We start from the raw sequence: 18,425 nt of genomic DNA, 5'->3' as shown, positions 1-18,425 counted from the left end.
GAGACCAGTTCTATAATCCTCACTAGAATAAATGGGAGACCACCAAAGCATCAAGGAGAGCCTCTTATCCTCTGGATTTCTAGTATCCAAGAACAATGACTATGCTAAGTAGAATTAACCTTACTCTCCGACTCCCTATCAGATTAAAATAATCTCGGTGTTTCTTCCTCATGTTATTTTTTGTCTCTTTAAGAACAGCCATAGGAGACCCAAGAAGTTCTCTGAGCCTTTAAATTAGTTGTTTGCTCAACCCACTGGAAAAGACTTCAAGGCATGGGCACCATGGAGTGATAACTTCTGTTTAAAAGGGCCTCCTGGACTTGTCTGATACGGATCTAAAGTTTCATTCAGGTCACGGAGCCTCTAATGGGAAAAAAGTTCATAAACACTAATCCAAATTTTAACACAAATCCCAGATATGGAAAGAATTAGGAACCGTGATCATAGGAGGCAAGGAAGAGATAAAGACTTTAAGAAGCTGGAAGGGGTTTGTACCCTTTGTTCCACACCACTAGGATCAAGGAAGGGAACACCTATTACAAGATCTGCAGAAGTAATGTTATATAGGAGAACTAAGCAGTCAGTAAACAGGTTGGGATACTACAAATACAGTTACTTACCTTTTTTAGCAGCTACTGTTTTACTTGGAGTTTTTTCTGTTTGTTTTAGGGTAAAAGAAGATGAAAAAACTGGTGCAGAATCCTCTTCATCGCTGTCTAATTTTGTTGCATCTAAAAACAGGAAAAAAAAAGAGTTCAGGACATAATGTAAGCATATATATTGACTGCATGATTTAATCGATAAAATTAATTCCAATTAAAATTAAGGCTATAAAGTTCACCTGCCATTCTAGGGAGTTATAACAACATTGCACCTTCTTCATATTGGTGATAATTCCACAAATACAAGACTTTAGACATATGTTTTGTTTTTCTAGTATTATTCTGGGATTTTTCTGATTTGAAGGTAGGTAGGGAGAGTGTGTGTATGTGTGTGTGCGCATGTCTCTGTAAATCCTTCTATTCTATTTCATGTCTAGCACTACAGGTTTAACTGAATGAGTACAAGCTGAGTAAACATACCATTATCTGTCTTCTGCGAATAAGATGGAAATGAAAATAGGTTCCCAAAATCTTGATTCTTCTTGTCATGAGATGTTTTTCTACTTTAAATAAAATGAAATAAGAAAAGGTATATGCACTGTGCTACGTACATTGTGTTGTAAGGCACTGAACTATGCACATCAGAGATTCAACTAGTATTGTAAAATATATAGCACTTCTGCAAAAATCTACCACATTATATTTATTTCTCATAAAAATGTTGAACCATTTGACATTATTGGAGAATTTCAATTCTGCTATTTTTGTCAACCCATTTTATATACTAAAACTGAGGCATGGGTGTGGTAAGAGGCAGAGAAACTTAGCAATGCAATTGCGCAAGCATGTTTAATACTATGGCTGTGTCTAGACTACATGGCTCTGTCGACGGAACCATGTAAATTAGTTTACCCAACATAATCAATGAAGTGGGGATTTAAATAATCCCCGCTTCGTTAAAATAAAAATGGCCACTGTGCTGTGCCGACAATCAGCTGATCCGGCACAGCACGGCAGTCTAGACGTGGCACGGTTGACAAGTAAAGCCTTTGTCGACTGCTCCGGTAAACCTCGTATCACGAGGCATACCGGAGTGGTCAACAAAGGCTTTCCTTGTCAACCGCACCGCGTCTAGACTGCCGTGCTGTGCCGGATCACGAGGTTTACCGGAGCAGTCGACAAAGGCTTCCTTTGTCAACCGCGCCGCGTCTAGACTGCCATGCTGTGCCGGATCAGCTGATTGTCGGCACAGCATGGCGGCCATTTTTATTTTAATGAAGCGGGGATTATTTATATCCCCGCTTCATTGACTATGTCAGGTAAACTAATTTACATGGCTCCGTCGATAGAGCCATATAGTCTAGACACACCCTATGGTACTATTTGGGCCAAACAATGTTTTCTTCCACATTGGTGCATTGGAAAGGTGAGAAAACACTGAGAATCCCTTCCCTGCACTCCAATCCACCTGCACAAGAAGCACTCATAAGGAGACTGCAGATGCTATTTAGGATGCATTGCTGAGGATAAGGTTAAGGTAGATCTAGGTCCCAAAGCTGGCATGTCTGTATGGGGTTCTCACTCTCCTGAGTTCTCCAAACTCTAGGGAGGGGAGGGGAAAGAGGTGGTGTCAAGAAGCAGTCCTAGAACACACCATGCTTCATTGACAGACTCAAGTGATATGCACCTCCACCCCTTACCAGACAGGTATAATCTGGCCTTTAATACGGTCATTGTGTGTATGCATATTATCAATATGTTAAATCCATTGCCCAACTGTCCCCAAAGTGAGCTCCATGTTTCTGATTTGAAGTGGGTCAAAAATTATTGGCTCTAAAGGACTATTTTCAATTAAAAAATATTGGTTATCATACTTACTCTGGAGAAGGTTTTGATTTGACTGGAGAGAAGTCATATTCATCTTTATCTAAACTGTCTGATGGAACAAACTCATCCTCTCTGTCATTTATGATGGGAGATGCTTTTACTTTCAGTTCATCTAAATCATTATTATTATTGGCATCATCATCATCACCATCATCTTCCTCTTCTGAGAAATCAAAAGTATACTTGGGTCTTTCAGCTATGAAAAATGGAAAGTATTTAAATAAAGTTATTATTTGTATTAGGATAGCATATTAGTATTCCAAAATGCTAGCCACTGCAAAATTAATCAATTGATGGAGTATGCAATCTATGATTATGACAAGATGCAACAGGTGGAAAAACCAAACAAATGTTGATTTGCGGGCTGAAAGCATGAGGAAAAACTATTAACAAGTTTTGCATAATAAGCAGAAATTACAGCTTGCCAATGCCTAGCTGTTGTCAGATGTACACTAATCAATGTCATATACATTCATTTCTTAAGAACTACATTTCACATCCTTCCTGATGCAGAAACAAACAATCGAGAGTATCTGCTTTTTCATTTTAAGGATTAGTGTTTTAAGCAGAATTTTAGCCATATTTTAAAGCAGAATTTACAACACAAGCTATATACAAGTTATTAAATTCCCTGTTCAAAATAAGGAAAGATTAGAATTAAAGATGTTCTGAGAGACATATATAAAACTTAAGTTGGCATATTCTATTCATACAGAAGCTCACCTACATTCATTCTATAATACACAGTGCTTCTTTCAAAATGAAACTGGGAGTACCTGCAGCTCTTCTAAGCAAAGAATCTCTTGGAATAATCACAGGTTCACTTTCTTCTAAATCACTTTCAGACTTCGATTCATCATCTGACCAAGGATTTCGTTTCTTCACTTTCTTTGTAGTGGATTTTGTGGAAGATGGTGTTCTTCTCACCCTGGTACCTACAATAAAATGAAGCACAGGTTGAACATTTTTAGTCTGGAACCCTCAGGACAGGACTGGTGCTGGACTACGGGGAGGTCAATATTGTCTATCAACATTACTAACACTTCCACTGCTTACTGCACTCTTAAGACAGTTAGGGATAAGTTAGAGCTAAATAACAGCACAGAACACTGAGAGGTAGGTCTGGTGGCTGCATTAATTAATTAATGGAGATTGCCTATCTCCTAAAACTGGAAGGGACCTTGAAGGTCATCAAGTCCAGTCCCCTGCCTTCACAGCAGGACCAAGTACCATCCCTGACAAACTTTTGCCTCAAATCCCTAAATGGCCTCCACAAAGATTGAACTCACAACCCTAGGTTTAGCAGGCCAACGCTCAAACCACTGAGCATTCCCCTCAAACTGTAAAAAAACTTTATGGGCCACACCCATGAAAAGTGGACATCCAGCTAACTGAAACCATTCTGGATGATGAATGTTTCCAGACCAGAGAGGTTCAACCTTTCTATGCTACTGAACTATGGTATGGTATTTCTAAAGCACTTAGACATACCTTATCATGAGAAGAATTATATAAAGCTATATAGTATTAGTTACTATGGAATGTTTCTCCTGTAACAATGCTTTTAAAAATGCTTAAGATATCTTCCTGTACACAAATGTAGTATAAATCAAAAACTGCATGTTTAAGATTTCTATACCTGTTAAACTAAAGATACAGAATCATAGATAATTAACAAATAGTTAGTAGTTTGAGCCAGCTGTGTATCTTAATCACATAAAATATGTAATGTGTTTAATTGTCAGTGTACAAGTAACTTACCAGGCTCCTTTTTCTCCCTCTTGGGTTTAGGAGTTTTAGTCACTGAGACTGAGGTATTCAGTGAGTCCTCTCCACCACCCTCTGCTGGGGTTCCACCAAATTCCTCATCAAATTCCATTTTTATTGCTAGAGAATCAAGATCACCCTAAAAATAAAAAAGGAGCTGGATAAATCTGAAGTGAAACAGCAATACCGTGTATTTCAGGACCAAACTGTAATACATGTATTAGTCTTTGCCGAAAAACAATCAAGTCAATACTGAGACTTGCTGTTCTTGAGAAAAAAACCTCACAAACAAACCCTTCAGTAGGTAATTATAAGCAGACTGCTAATATAAAGCCATGAGAATTTAGTACCATTTTTGTGTAAGCTGTGGGCAATATAGAACAAATGTGCCTCTATAGTTCCATTGGTCTAGTGGTTTGGATTCTTATTTACACAAGCTGCTAATGTAAAACACAGTAGTACTTCACAGAAGCATCTACAGAACTATTTAATGTATCATTTTCATGCTAGTTTTACTTGCCTTTTTCTTCTTTAGCAATTTCTTACTAGCATCAGCTTTCATGGCAGATGTAACCTGTGGAACTATTCTTCTACCAAATGGTGATGGCATGGTCTCTTCTAACTGAAGTTTCTTCATCTTAGGTTTGCCAACTTTACCCTTTATTGGTTTGCCAACCATGCCAGCCAAAATATCTTCTCTTTCTTGAGCTTCTACTTTCTAATGAGCAATAAGGGGGAAAAGAGATGTAAGTAACTTGTTAAACACAATTCATAGACTATAAAGATAGAAAGGACCCTTGGGACCACGTAGTTTAGGTGGTCTCAATGGACTTGCCTAAATTAATTTGTTTGAACTAGACCATATCTTTTAGAAAAAGATCTGATTTTAATTTTTAAACTTCCAGGGAGGAAAATCAAACACAACACTTAGCAAGTTATTCAACAGACAGTGACCTTCAATGTTAAAAAAACTGCACATTATTTCTAGTTTGAATTTACTTTGTTTCAGTTTCCAGGCACAGGATTTTGTTATATCTTTGCTTGCTAGATTGAAGAGCCTTTCACTACATCATTTTGGATACAGCCGGTGATAAGTCAACCCTTAATCTCCTCTTCCATAAGCTAAACAAACTAAGCTTTCTTGAGTCTTACTATAAAGGAATGTTTTCCGATTCTTTAAGTGTACTTGTGATCTCTTCTGAACTCTCTTAAATTTATGAACATATTTCTTGAATTGTGAACACCCTAACGGGACACAGCTGCTGCACGAAATACAGATGTAATATAATATCCCTACTTCTACTCAATATTCTTCTTTTAATATGTTGAAGGATGTCATTAGCCGTTTTGGTCACAGAGGGAGCTCGTGTTCAACTGATTTTCCACCACCATGACTAAGTCTTTTTCAGAGTTACTGTTGTCAGAATAGAGTCCCCTATTCTGTAAGTATAAACCTATGTTCTTTATTTCTAGTTGTATGCCTACATTTAGCTGTATTAAAATGTATATTGCTTTACCGCAACCAAAAGTGACCCAGATCACTCTTTTCAGGGACTTGTCCTCTTTATTATTCATCTCCTCCCAATCTTTGTATAATTTTTATTTTCTTCCACGTCATTAACAAAAATGCAAATGGAGCAGAGCTAAGAACTGATCTTCCCAGAACCCACTAGCACAGGGGTGGGCAAGACCCGCCAAGTCGGTGAATCTGGCCTGCAGCTACCCTGCTACTCCCCCACCCCCAGGTCAATCAAGACCTGGGGACCCTTTCAAAAATTATTGCCCATCCTTGCACTAGAATCACTCATTCAATGATGATTTCCTATTTTCACTACTTTCTGAAACCGATTGCTTAATCAGTTTTATTCAGTTTAAGATCTGCCATGTTAATTTTGCATCACTCTATTTTCTTAATAAAAATGTAGTATAGTATTAAGTCAAATGCCTTACTAAAGTCTAAGTATATTACATCAACACCATTATCTTTACCAACCAAACTCATGATTTTATCAATAATTATATTGTTAGTTTGACAACATTTATTTTCCATAATCCCATGCTTAGTTGTATAATTATATTACAATGTATTAGACTTATTTGGGAACTAGCTCAATTCTACAGACATTACAATTTTGATTTTCTGTGCAGTGCAGTTGAGCTCAATTATCTTCCTAGCTTTCAGAATTCCAGATTGCATCTAATTCCAGACAGAATGATCCTAACATAGCCTGGAACTACTTGAAACTTAACTTCATATCTCTCTATATATTAAAGAAAAATTTTCCTGTGGGACTACGGAAGTGACATCATGTATCACTCTGCATCCCCACCCTCCACCCTTCCCCCCATGCTCCATAAGCGGGCTGCTTTGGAGCGAGCAACAGCCAGGTGGGGCTGAGCTGGGAAGCAGACAGCCAGTGAAAGCAGGGTGGCCAGACTCTGCATGTGACAGCTGCTTCACAGCCTCCCTCTGCCAGCTCGGTCCTGGGTGCCTTGGGTCGCAGCCGGGAGCTGCCTGAAAAGAACCGAGGGAGGTGAGGCCTCTGCTTCTCTCTCAGCAAGCCAGGGCTGCACCACAGGATTGGGCAGAGATAGGCCACAGCCTGGATCAACTTGGTGTTTGTGTCCTCCCCAGGTACCCTTGACTGCAGGTTGCCAGTGAGGGAAGAGGAGTGGGTTGGCCCTCTGCCTCCTCCTGCAAACAGGACTATCCCAGTACCACAATACACGGGGTGTGCCAGGCTCCCTCAACACTGCATGCATGGAAATGCCCCCACTACCACCTCCTGGCTCTGTGCCACACAGGCCAGGGGTTAACCGCCCCCCCAACCAGCTTCACACAGCATGATTCCGGGAGCTAGCCTCCTCCCTGCACCATATCTCCCCCATTGCACATTTGTGCCCCCATCCCCCTTGGCTCCACATCACAAGGGCCAGTGGTTATCACCAGCTCCCCCAATGGACTCCATGTGGCTCAAATCAGGGGGCTAGTTCCCACCCATCCACGCTCCCTCCACTCCTGACAGCAGCACATGCACTTCCCCACAAGCCACATCCAGTGTGGAGCCTCGGGATTTTCTCCTATTCCCCCTCCCCTGCAGGAAGCCAGGGCTGGCATTATAATCTTGCAAGGGGGAGGAGAGGTATGAAGCTAGAGCACAAGGCAGGTGGCACAGGCCAGGCAGAGGTGGCAGTTCCCCACTGGATCCCAGAGCAATGGGGCTCCGGAGTACAGCGAGGAGCTGCTGCCGCCACCCTCTGGCTCGGCCCCAGCCCTCCTCCAGCAGCCACCAGGGCTGCGACCGGGTAGAAGAGTGTGAAGCCGGGGCTGGCATGGCCCCAGCTCTCCCCAGGAGCCAGGGGGAGACCTGGGCCTGCCTACCTACTAACAGGGGATTGGTATGTGTAGCAGGCAGGGGGCATCGTCCCATAGTGAATATTCAAAAGATTGATTTTGTACACAGTAATTTTTTTTAAAATCACTTCTTTCAGTTTGTTCCTATTGCTACAGGTCTGAGAAATCAAAAATAGATATGCTAAACAGATAATGTTTTGCATGAAAAAAAGGAAATCTGGGATAGGACCTGCAATTAGTGTGTTAGTAAGGAATCTTAAAATGTGAGTTATACTTAGCAAAGGGCATAAAAGGCAATAAAAAGAAATTCTACGTATCAGTAGTCACCAACCAGCAGATCAGGATCTACTCATTGATCCTGGAGTCTCTGAAAAAAGTGTTCCTGATTGGTTTGGCAGGGAAGCTACCAGATGCTGGCACTTCGGTCAATTGTTATCAACAGTTCATTGTCAAACTGGGAAGACATATCTAGTGGGGTCTAGTCAGGATCAGTCCTGGATCAGGTACTTTTCAACATCTTCATTAATGACTCAAGTAATGGAGAGCTTACTTATAAAATTTACAGATGACAGCAAGCTGGGAGGGGTTGCAAACACACTGCAAGAAAAGATTAATTCAAAAAGACCTTAACTTGGAGAATTGATCTGAAATCAATGAATGAAATTCAATAAAGACAAATACAAATTACTACTTTGGGGAAGAGAAAATCATACGCATATATTTAAAATGAGTAAGAACTTGCTAGACAGTAGTACTACTGAAAAGTATGTAGGGACTAAAGTGGATCACTGGGCACCACATCTTAAAAAGGTGTAGGCGAACTGGAGAGAATACAGATGAAAAAAGACTGAAAGGGGACTGGATCATAGCCTTCAAATACACTAAGAGTTGTTATAAAGAGGATGGTAACTGTTTTTCATGTTCACATTCATGTTTTCATGACGGTGGTAGTAGTAATGGGCTTAATCTGCAAAAAAGGAGATTTAGGTTAAATATGTTCTAACTATAAGGACACTTAAATACTGGAACAGGTTTCCTAAGGAGGTTATGAAACACCTGTCATGGGAAGTTTTTAAGAAGAAGGCAGACAAACATGTATCAGGCATGGTCTAGTTTTACTTGGTCCTGCCTCAGCACAAGAGACTAGAATAGATGATTTCTTGAGGTCCCTTCCAGCCCTATATTTCTTAAGATTATATAATGATGAAAGAAAACAACCATCATGGCACAACAAAGCAAAAGATTTCCTGCTCCCAATTTAGTGTACAATATTTCTATAAATGCTTTTAAGGAAAATAACAATTCCTATTATTTATTTAACAGTTATTCATAAAGGTGTTTCAACATACTTCAAGCTCTTCAATGAAAGCTGCTAAATCTTCTTTCCAGAGATCTGAAGGAGACTTCCTTCTGAGGTCAGTGAGTTCTCTCCCCTAAAACATAAAGTTAATGTTTAGCTATTGAAGTTACTAAACAACGTAAAGAATACCAAACTGGAATATTTGTAATATAAATTATTTATATTAGATATAATAGTGCTAATGAAATGGCTTGGAAATAGTTTTCTCCACAATTTGCCAACCTTTGAATCTCTCTGTTTAATTAGCTCTTCTACTTTCTCCTTAGTAAGACACCACAAAGACATGTTTAGGATGTAGTTAAAATCAGGGCCTGAGGTGGAGCCTGAAGAAGAAGAAGCATCATCATTCAAGTTCTGTGTTTCTTCCTCTTCTGCAGCCTGCAATGAAATCATATTAAAAATGCATAAAATCATCATAATTTGAAATGACATACTTTAGAACTAATAAAAGAAACTGAATTAGATGATTCCAATCACGTTATACAACTCTCTGTTTTGGGAAGCGGCACTAATAGTTTAGTTGTTATAAGGAAGTACTGCTGTAATTAAATGTATTATAAACTTTAGTTTTGTAGGGAGTCAACATTTGCCTTCGCTTGCCAGAAATTCTACTAATAAATGTTGTATACATTACACACAATTAAAATGCAGTAGTGATAAGCAGGAAATAATTAAAACACATACAAATATAAAACAAATAAAATAAATTAAATTTTAAAAATATATATAAATAATTAAACCAAACAGTCAAATTCAGTAGAGGTATTGAAAAGCAACTTGTTGATTAAAATTAAAAACCTCTTTCATAAAGTGATTTCTAATATTTAAAAGTTGAAAGATGAATCATAGAATCCTAGAACTGAAAGGGACCTTGAGAGGTCATCAAGTCCAGTCCCCTGCTCTGAAGGCAGGACCAAGCACCATCTAGATCAGGGCTACTCAACTTTGGAAGCCCCAGAGATCACAATGATACTCACAGTACATGCCGAGGGCTGCAACGTAAGTATGGTTGCATATACATGCAAATATATATACAAATATATGCAAATAGCTTCTTTCACACTGACTGGCATAAATACAAACATTAAGGCAAGACTACACAACACGCAGGCCCCATTTAAGTCAGTTCTGCTGATATTAATAAAATGCAATATTTGCCCAATTTCCACCCATATGACAGCATTTTTAATGAGCAATGACAGTCCAGAAATTGAACTACTAAAATGCAGATCAAGAGGACCATTATATTGACTCGCCATTATGGAGCGTGTTCCCAGTGGAGGCCATGTTCAAAGGATCCCACCTGTGAGCCCTGCGTAAACCCAAACTGCAACGCGAGCCACAAAAAAGTGGGCCGCGTGCTGAGTAGCCCTGGTCTAGATCATCCCTGATAGATGTCTATACAACCTACTTTTAAATATCTCCAGTGATGGAGATTCCACAACCTCCCCAGGTAATTTATTCCAGTGTTTAACCACCCTGACAGTTAGGACGTTTTTCCTAATGTCCAACTTAAAGCTCCCTTGCTGCAGCTTAGCCCCATTGCTTCTTGTCCTATCATCAGAGGCCAAGGAGAACAATTTTCCTCACTCCTCCTTTTTAACACCCTTTTAGATACTTGAAAACTGCTAGCATGTCCCCTCTCAGTCTCCTCTTTTCTAAACTAAACAAGCCTAGTTCTTTCACAGTATTCCCTCATAGGTCATGTTTTCTAGACCTTTAATCATTTTTGTTGCTCTTCTCTGGGCCTTCTCCAATTTCTCCACATGCTTCTTGAAATGTGGGGCTGAGAACTGGACAGAATACTCCAAATGAGGCCTAATTAGTGCAGAGTAGAATGGAAGAATGACTTACCATATCTTGCTCAACAACACTCCTGTTAATGCATCCCAGAAGCATGTTTGCTTTTTTTGCAACAGTGTCACACTGTTGACTTATATTTAGCTTGTGGTCCACTATGACCCCTAAATCCCTTTCTCCTTCCTAGAAAGTCTCTTCCCATTCTGTATGTGTGAAATTGATTACTCCACTAAGGAAGGAACACTCTGCATTTGCCTTTATTAAACTTCATTCTATTTACCTCGGACCATTTCTCTAGTTTGTCCAGATCATTTTGAACCTATCCACCAAAGCACTTACAACTCCTCCCTGCTTGGTATCATCCACAAACTTAATGAGCATATTCTCTAAGCCATCATCTAAATCATCGATGAAGATAATGAATAGGACTAGTTCCAAAACTGATCCCTGCGGAACCACACTTGTAATGCCCTTCCAGGATGACTGCGAACCATTACTACTCTCTGAGAACAGTTATCCAGCCAGTTATACATCCACCTTATAATAGCCCCATCTAGACTGTATTTCCCTAGTGAAGTGAAATCAATTATGAATCTGTTTAGATACAAAAAAGAGCACTTGATCCTCTCTCTCAAACAAATTACTTTAAATAAAATACTTTCAGATATTTCTCTCATATACAAATAAATACCATACCATATGCTGACAAGAACTTATCAGAGAATGACCAGTCATGAGTGCATAGGTTACACTTCAAAATTCCTGGTGTAATAATCGGTAAATAATGAGCACTGTCCATTGTTGTTCCTCTGGAAATGATTACATGGTGGAATGACTACCTCAGACAGGATTGAGGGAGGTTAAAATAACCAGGCAGGCCAACTGACTCCAGAGGCTGCACCCGCAAGAGGAGCCAGGAAGCAGGGATCTAAGTACAAGCAAGTTCAGCAGTGCAAGAACAAGCAGGTTGAAGGTAGGCAGCCAGCAGTCACTCTGGTACAACAGACAAGGGTTTGGAGCTGGAAAACCCTGAGTAAGAAGATGAACCAGGAATAATAAGAAGCCATTTAGGGAAGGAGCAGTGAGGGCTAAGAGGAAAGAGCTGAGGGCCCCTGGCCTGGAACTTGGAATAAAGGGCAGGCTTGGATTCTCCTTTCAAACACTGAAGGAGTGGCCTCATGGGGCAGTGAGAAGGAAAACTGCCTAGGGCTACTAGAGAAAAAGGATTTTTGCAATCCTGGAAGGGGAGAACATTAGGTGAACATCCAGGGAGCTGAGTCATGAAGAGGAAGCTGCGAATCCCAGGACAACAAGCTGCAGACCTATGTGACAGAAAGAATGACAGCATGCCAACTATGGAACAGGACATTGCCCTTAAGAGCTAATCCCGAGAGCCATGGTGTCCAACACACTAGCCACATATGGCTATTTGGTCAGCTAAGTGTGGCTAGTTCGCTATAGCATTAGCCATTTTAGTGGCTACTGCTTCAGAACTGGTTGGACACCATGGCCCTAGAGTTGCTGGAGGAGATGCCAAGGTGAGCAGTGAGCTATGTACCATCAACCATGAATTTTCTCATTTTATGTGGTAAAGTTGCATTAGATCAGTTCTGAGTTTTTAATTTATCTATATTCAGGAGACTGATGTAGCAATGTTCTTTTTTAGTTAATTTCTCTTCATTATACTATCTTAAATGGTAAACTGTCAGAGGGGGAAAAAAGAGAGAATCTTTATTTTTATTGCCATTAACACACATGAACAAAAAAATATAACTATTTAAGAACTATAAACAACTGTATAATTTAACAGTAACCTATTAATTAATCATCATTTCAACAGCTCTCCCCTACATATACCACATTACTTAATCTACAAAAGAAATCAAGCATTACCTTTTCCTGTGCTTCCTTCCAGGCTTTCACTGGGTCAGATTCATAACCTCTCTGGACTAACATTTGAATCAAATCTCTCTTTGACCTATTTTCTATGAGAGGGAGACAAAATAAAATTTAGGTCAAGAAAACTGAAGCATTTTTGTTATATTGATCTTAATTACCTCTCTGAGGGTACATCTAAACTGCAAGCTTCTTTCAAAAGAAGTTTTGAAAGAGCTCTTTCAAAAAAGCTTCTTTTGAAAGAGAGCATCCCCACCTCAAAACCGGATAGAAAACGTGATCTGCTTTTTCAAAAGAGAGCATCCAGACTACATGGATGCTCTCTTGAAAGAAAGTCCTGATTGCTATTCACAGAATGGCCACCAGGGCACTTATGCTTTTTTCAATTGCCTTGTCTTTCGAATAATGCCCCTGTTCTGAGTCCATACAGACCTTTTTTCAAAGAGCTCTTTCAAAAATGGTAAACCTCAAATGATGAGGAAGAATGCCTATGTCAAAGAAAACCCTGCATTCTTTCGATTTAATTTTGAAAGAACAGGATTGCAGTGTGGACGCGGGTGAAGTTTTTTAAGGGTAAGGTTTTTTTAGAAAAAACAATGTAGTCTAGACATACCCAAAAATATTTTTCTACATTTATCAGTTCTAACTTAAGTTCCAGAGTTTTTCTTCTTACCTATGGTAATCTTGCCCTGTATCTTTTCCAGAATGAAGCGAGCTTGATTGTTGAGCTTGGTAGATTCTGCCCCCAACATTCCTACAAGCCAGTCCTTGCGCAAAGTATAATAATTTAATCGTAAATCAAAGAATTCCTTCAGAATATCTTGCACAGTTTCATACTTCTTCAGACATCCCATATGATCAAATAGCACCTGCGGCCGATACAAAATGATATTTTGTTTGGGAATTAAATTTTGATAAAATATCACAGAAGTGAGAGTTTTTATATATTATAATGCTACATATATACTATGCATATAGAATTGGATTTTTTAAAAAATTCTTAAGAGACTGATCTCATTTACACAGGTGTAAATCAATATTAACTGCATTGACATTACTGTAGTTGTACCTACGTACAACTGATATGAGATCAAAATCAGACTGTCACTTCTAATTTACCATTGTATAATATGGGAACTTAGGGATAGAAACAAATCCCATCAGCTAATGCACTAAGGCTTTCAAACACTTTGAAATATATATGAACATCCCTGAATTTAGCAGAGGTATTCAGGGCCTAATTTATTTATTTATTTATTATATAATATATATAGTAAGCTATCAATTAATTTTAAAGTTAACTCAAGCGATTCATTCTAACGCAATTTAAAAAATTAATCACAATAAATCACAATAAGTTAAATAATAATAGAATGTATTATTAATATTTCTAGGTGCTTTTCTACATTTTCAAATATTGTTTTCAATTACAACAATAAAAAGTGGACAGTGCTCATTTTATATCTGTATTATAAATATGTGCACTATAAAAGAGAAACAAAAGAAAGTATTTTTTCAATTAATCTCATATAAATACTATAACAGAGTAAGTACGACTTACTGCACTAAAAAACAAAATGTAAAACTTTAGAGCCTACAAGTCCACTCAATCATACTTCTTGTTCAGCCAATTGCTCAGACAAACATGTATGTTTACATTTATGGGACATAATGCTGCCTGCGTCTTATTTACAATGTCTCCTGAAAGTGAGAACAGGAGTTTGCAAGGTATTAACGTGCTAGATATGACATCTGAATGCCCTTTCATGCTTCAATTGTAGATTTCACTACCTTTTGTTAATATAAAGAATATTACATTAAACCCAGTTTTGGGTGGGTGCTTGGAACAGTTCAGCTGTGCCTCCACTGCCACTACCACTGCTACAGAGGCTATACTGCTATTTACACTCAAGATATCTTGATGAGAGATAGTGCAAGTAATACAGACAAGGAGGAGAATCACCCCTGCACTTGTAGTGCACAGATGTAGTGCAAGATAAAGCAGAAAGTGTGTGTTCAGATTAATAGTATCTTTAATATTTAAATGTTATTTAGCTGCAATTTCTTTTGAGTGAAAAGAAATTTAAACTATCTAGCTGTCAGAAAAAAATGCAGTTACTTCAGGATGAAGGATATCACAGCTCTATAACAAATGGGTTTCTTCTGGGATCTACTGAATATTTTAAGTCACTGAAATATATTATTACTGTCATTCTATTATAGCAATTAGATATTTTTAAAAATTCTTTATGTATACAACGTTGTCCAATGCAACAGATTTTTATGATGAAGCTTCAAAATTTGCTACACTTCTCAATATGAATGAAGAAGCCAGAGACAAGTTTGTTATATCACAGAATTAACCTAAATGCGTAGTAATTCTTTTGAACAGTAACAAAACAAGAAAGATGTGTTAGACCAAGAAGTGCCACCAGTAGGCCATCACAAAACAGGTGAGTTCACAAGCTACTGTAATGATTCTGGTAGTCAAACATAGAAAAGTTACCATAGAATTACAAGTAAGACTTGTTTGAAGTTTAAAAACTTTGTGCAATCCAGCAGCTTCTGCTTGAGCAAGTTTTTCTTCTGTCATTTTCACAACAAATTTCACAGTTGTATCGGTGTGGTACTCTTTGTAATCAGAAATTAATGCTGGAGTTTTTTCGGTCCCATTCAACATAGGTTCTAGCACCTGTTCTTTGTACACCTACAACAAAGATAGCAAACAATAGAAATGAACAAAAAATAAGATTTGTAATTTCTCAACTTGAATGAGCAATATAAGTGGATAAGTCACATAAGGGATTATAATGCCCCGTGTCACCAAGACAAAAAGAAGCCACTTGGTTTGAAAAAAAAATTAAAATTAAAAAAATCGCCATTTGAATCTTTTAAGACAATCTGCAGAATGCAGACCAGAATTGGCACCGGTCACACAGGCATTTGATGTCCCTGGGCAAAAGACGGAATGCATGTCTGAAGCCATACAAAGGAGAAAAGGATTAATTCAAGAAGAAAGAATGATATTAAGAACAGTTGGTAGCATGACAACACACACACTTTGTATTGAGGGCAAGCAAAAGGAAACTCACGCTTTGTTTCCTGCAATGCATACTACCACTAGTCTGAAGAATTAATCTGAATATGTGATTAAGTAGACTATCAAAACTGTCTGAAACAACATTTATTTCATTGTTACTAACCTGGGTCCATGTTCTCACTGGAAGCTCTGTAATCTCTACTGTATTCCTGTCCACCACAAATATTTCACCACTTACTGCATACTGATTTTGACCAAGTTCCTGGATAGTTCCTTTGAAGTTTTTATAGTTTGGGAGCTGCAAGTAATAATACAAATTAATAATGTTCTTGAAAATGAAAAGTTGAGAAGAATTATTTCATATACAACTGTATGTTTACAACATAATTTATAAAACATAGCAAATATATTAAGGTACAAATGAAGCGAAAGACATAAAATGGTGGGGGAAAAGGATAATAGGAACCCTTTGTGCATAGGTGATACTTATTAGAAAGATGGAACTGCAACAGTGATAAGTGAGTTTTTAGAAAAATGTTAGTGTAGATAAGGCCCTTTTAGCAGACCAGAACAGGATCCAAGTGAATGAGGCTTTTTTTAAAACAATTAACAAAATCATCCAAAGTGCAGGATTTTGTGGTGATCGGAGATTTCAATTATCCAGACATATGTTGGGAAATTAACACAGGAGGGCACAGATTATCCAATACATTCTTGGACTGCATTGGAGACAAAAGAAATTTATTTCAGAAGGTTGAGAAAGCTTCTGGAGATAAGCTGTTTTTTATTTGATTTTAACAAATAGGTAGGAGGAACTGGGTGAAAATTTGGAAGTGGAAGGCAGCTTGGGTGAAAGTGATCAAGAAATCATAGAGTTCATGATTCTAAGGAACAGTAGAAGGGAGAACAGCAAAATGGAGACAATGGATTTTAGGAAGGCAGATTTTAGAAAAAACTCAGAGAGCTGGTAAGTAAAGTCCCATGTGAAGCATGGACCAGTTCTGTTCAATATCTTCATCAATGATTTAGATGATGGCACAGAGAGTATGATTATTAAGTTCATAGATGATACCAAGCTGGGAAGGACTGCAAGTGCTTTGGAGGATAGGATCAAAATTCAAAATCATCTGGACAAACTAGAGAAATGGTCTGAAGTAAACAAAATGAAGTTTAATAAGGACAAATGCAAAGTACTCCACTTAGGAAGGAACAATCAGCTGTGATTATCTAGGAAGGAGTACAGCTGAAAGGAATTTAGGTATCATAGTGCAGTGTTGTGAGCAAGACACGAGAAGTCATTTTTACACTCTACTCTGCCTTATTAGGCATCAGTTGGAGTATTGTGTCCAGTTCTGGGCACCACATTTCAAGAAACATGTGATGAAATTGGAGAAGGTCCAGAGAAGAGCAATAAAAATGATTAAGTATGAGTCAACAATGTGACACTGTTGCAAAAAAAGCAAACATGATTCTGGAATGCATGGATGATCTAGACGGTGCTTGGACCTGCCATGAGTGCAGGGAACTAGACTTTATGACCTCTCGAAGTCCCTTCCAGTTCTAGGATTCTATGATTCTACATCGAATTATTAGGTAGTCCTAAAAGAAAGGCCAACAGATTCCAATTACTGGAAAAAAAAGTATTTATTCAGAATTCCCAACAGTCAATGAGAAGAAATCCTCAGCGTTATGAAAGCTAAAGCTACTTTCTAAAACAAAGGCAGTGAATAAGGATAAAAGTGCAGAAGTCCAGAAATGGGAATCTGAACTGAAAAATGAAAGAAGTATCTTCTATTAAATGGTCAAATCTAACCCAGCTCTGATGCCCCAACTAGTAATAAACATGAAAAGGCTGTTTCTGGTATCTAAGATTTCAGTTGGATTTATGCTGAAATGATTTCTGATTGGGCTGGGCTCTTCCTTTCTTCTAGAACTTGGAGGTTTTTCATATATGTGGCAGCATCCAAGGCTTCCCCAAACAAACTTAATAAACGAACACATAAATATTATGTTTTGGAAATTACTGTTTTCCCTGTTTAACAACAATATCTTCTTCTATCTATAAAAGAACATAAAAGGCACATTAGTCAACAGAAAGGAGGCTTTAAAGACTCCAAAGAGGCTTTAAGATTGACTGAAGATATACTATAACATATCACAAAGAAATGACTGATGTAGCTTTTTATCCACCAGATTGCAATATCTCTTTCCACAACAATTATGATTTTGAGAGCATATTGACAAATGAATGAGTAGAATGAAGAAGAAAGCCTTTAGAAGAATCAGTAAAATTACAATGTATTGGTTTGAATGGGAATTAGACATAAATAATTCCTCTCTAGAGGCAGTAATCATTTGGCAATGATGTGTTTCCAAAGTGATATAAGATGTTCTTTATAAATACAAAACTCAGCTTTGTTTAGGAAATACAAAAACAGTAGCATACACTGTGAGTTACATTACCATAGGATGGGGATCCAAGCCATCTAGCATTCGTCTGACATTGTTCACAATCTCTCTGGTATCATAGTTAGGAAGTTTACAAGCCCATCCTGTACCAATTCCCTCAGCACCATTTACTAAAACCATGGGAATGATGGGAATATACCACTCTGGTTCTACACGCTGGTTATCATCATAAAGGAACTTCAGCAGGTTGTCATCCACTGCAGGAAAAAGCAGCCTCGCTAACGGACTTTGAAAAAAAGAAGAAAACAA

The 18,425-nt window shown here is 38.2% G+C and overlaps 1 protein-coding gene across 3 annotated transcripts in view; it reads right to left on the bottom strand.

Moving 5' to 3' along the window:
* TOP2B (DNA topoisomerase II beta) overlaps positions 1 to 18,425 on the bottom strand; it is a 112,511-nt gene that overhangs the window by 9,193 nt on the left and 84,893 nt on the right. For 2 of the 3 annotated variants that reach the window (XM_006134319.3, XM_075922030.2), the window contains exons 21-33: positions 18,171 to 18,402; positions 15,871 to 16,005; positions 15,174 to 15,374; positions 13,341 to 13,536; positions 12,665 to 12,756; positions 9,194 to 9,349; positions 8,961 to 9,044; positions 4,777 to 4,974; positions 4,251 to 4,395; positions 3,266 to 3,424; positions 2,481 to 2,685; positions 1,083 to 1,165; positions 621 to 731 (exon numbers count right to left, since the gene is read on the bottom strand). In XM_006134319.3, coding sequence (XP_006134381.3) covers positions 621 to 731; positions 1,083 to 1,165; positions 2,481 to 2,685; positions 3,266 to 3,424; positions 4,251 to 4,395; positions 4,777 to 4,974; positions 8,961 to 9,044; positions 9,194 to 9,349; positions 12,665 to 12,756; positions 13,341 to 13,536; positions 15,174 to 15,374; positions 15,871 to 16,005; positions 18,171 to 18,402 — 1,997 coding nt within the window. The remainder of the gene's footprint in view (positions 1 to 620; positions 732 to 1,082; positions 1,166 to 2,480; positions 2,686 to 3,265; positions 3,425 to 4,250; positions 4,396 to 4,776; positions 4,975 to 8,960; positions 9,045 to 9,193; positions 9,350 to 12,664; positions 12,757 to 13,340; positions 13,537 to 15,173; positions 15,375 to 15,870; positions 16,006 to 18,170; positions 18,403 to 18,425) is intronic. The other variant, XM_025190305.3, reaches the window with a different exon arrangement.

Source organism: Pelodiscus sinensis, chromosome 2 (genome assembly GCF_052426305.1).
Source record: "Pelodiscus sinensis isolate ZL-2025 chromosome 2, ASM5242630v1, whole genome shotgun sequence".
NCBI lineage: Eukaryota > Metazoa > Chordata > Testudines > Trionychidae > Pelodiscus > Pelodiscus sinensis.
Note: the sequence above shows the minus strand (reverse complement) of the source record. Positions and strands in the feature narration are given on the sequence as shown.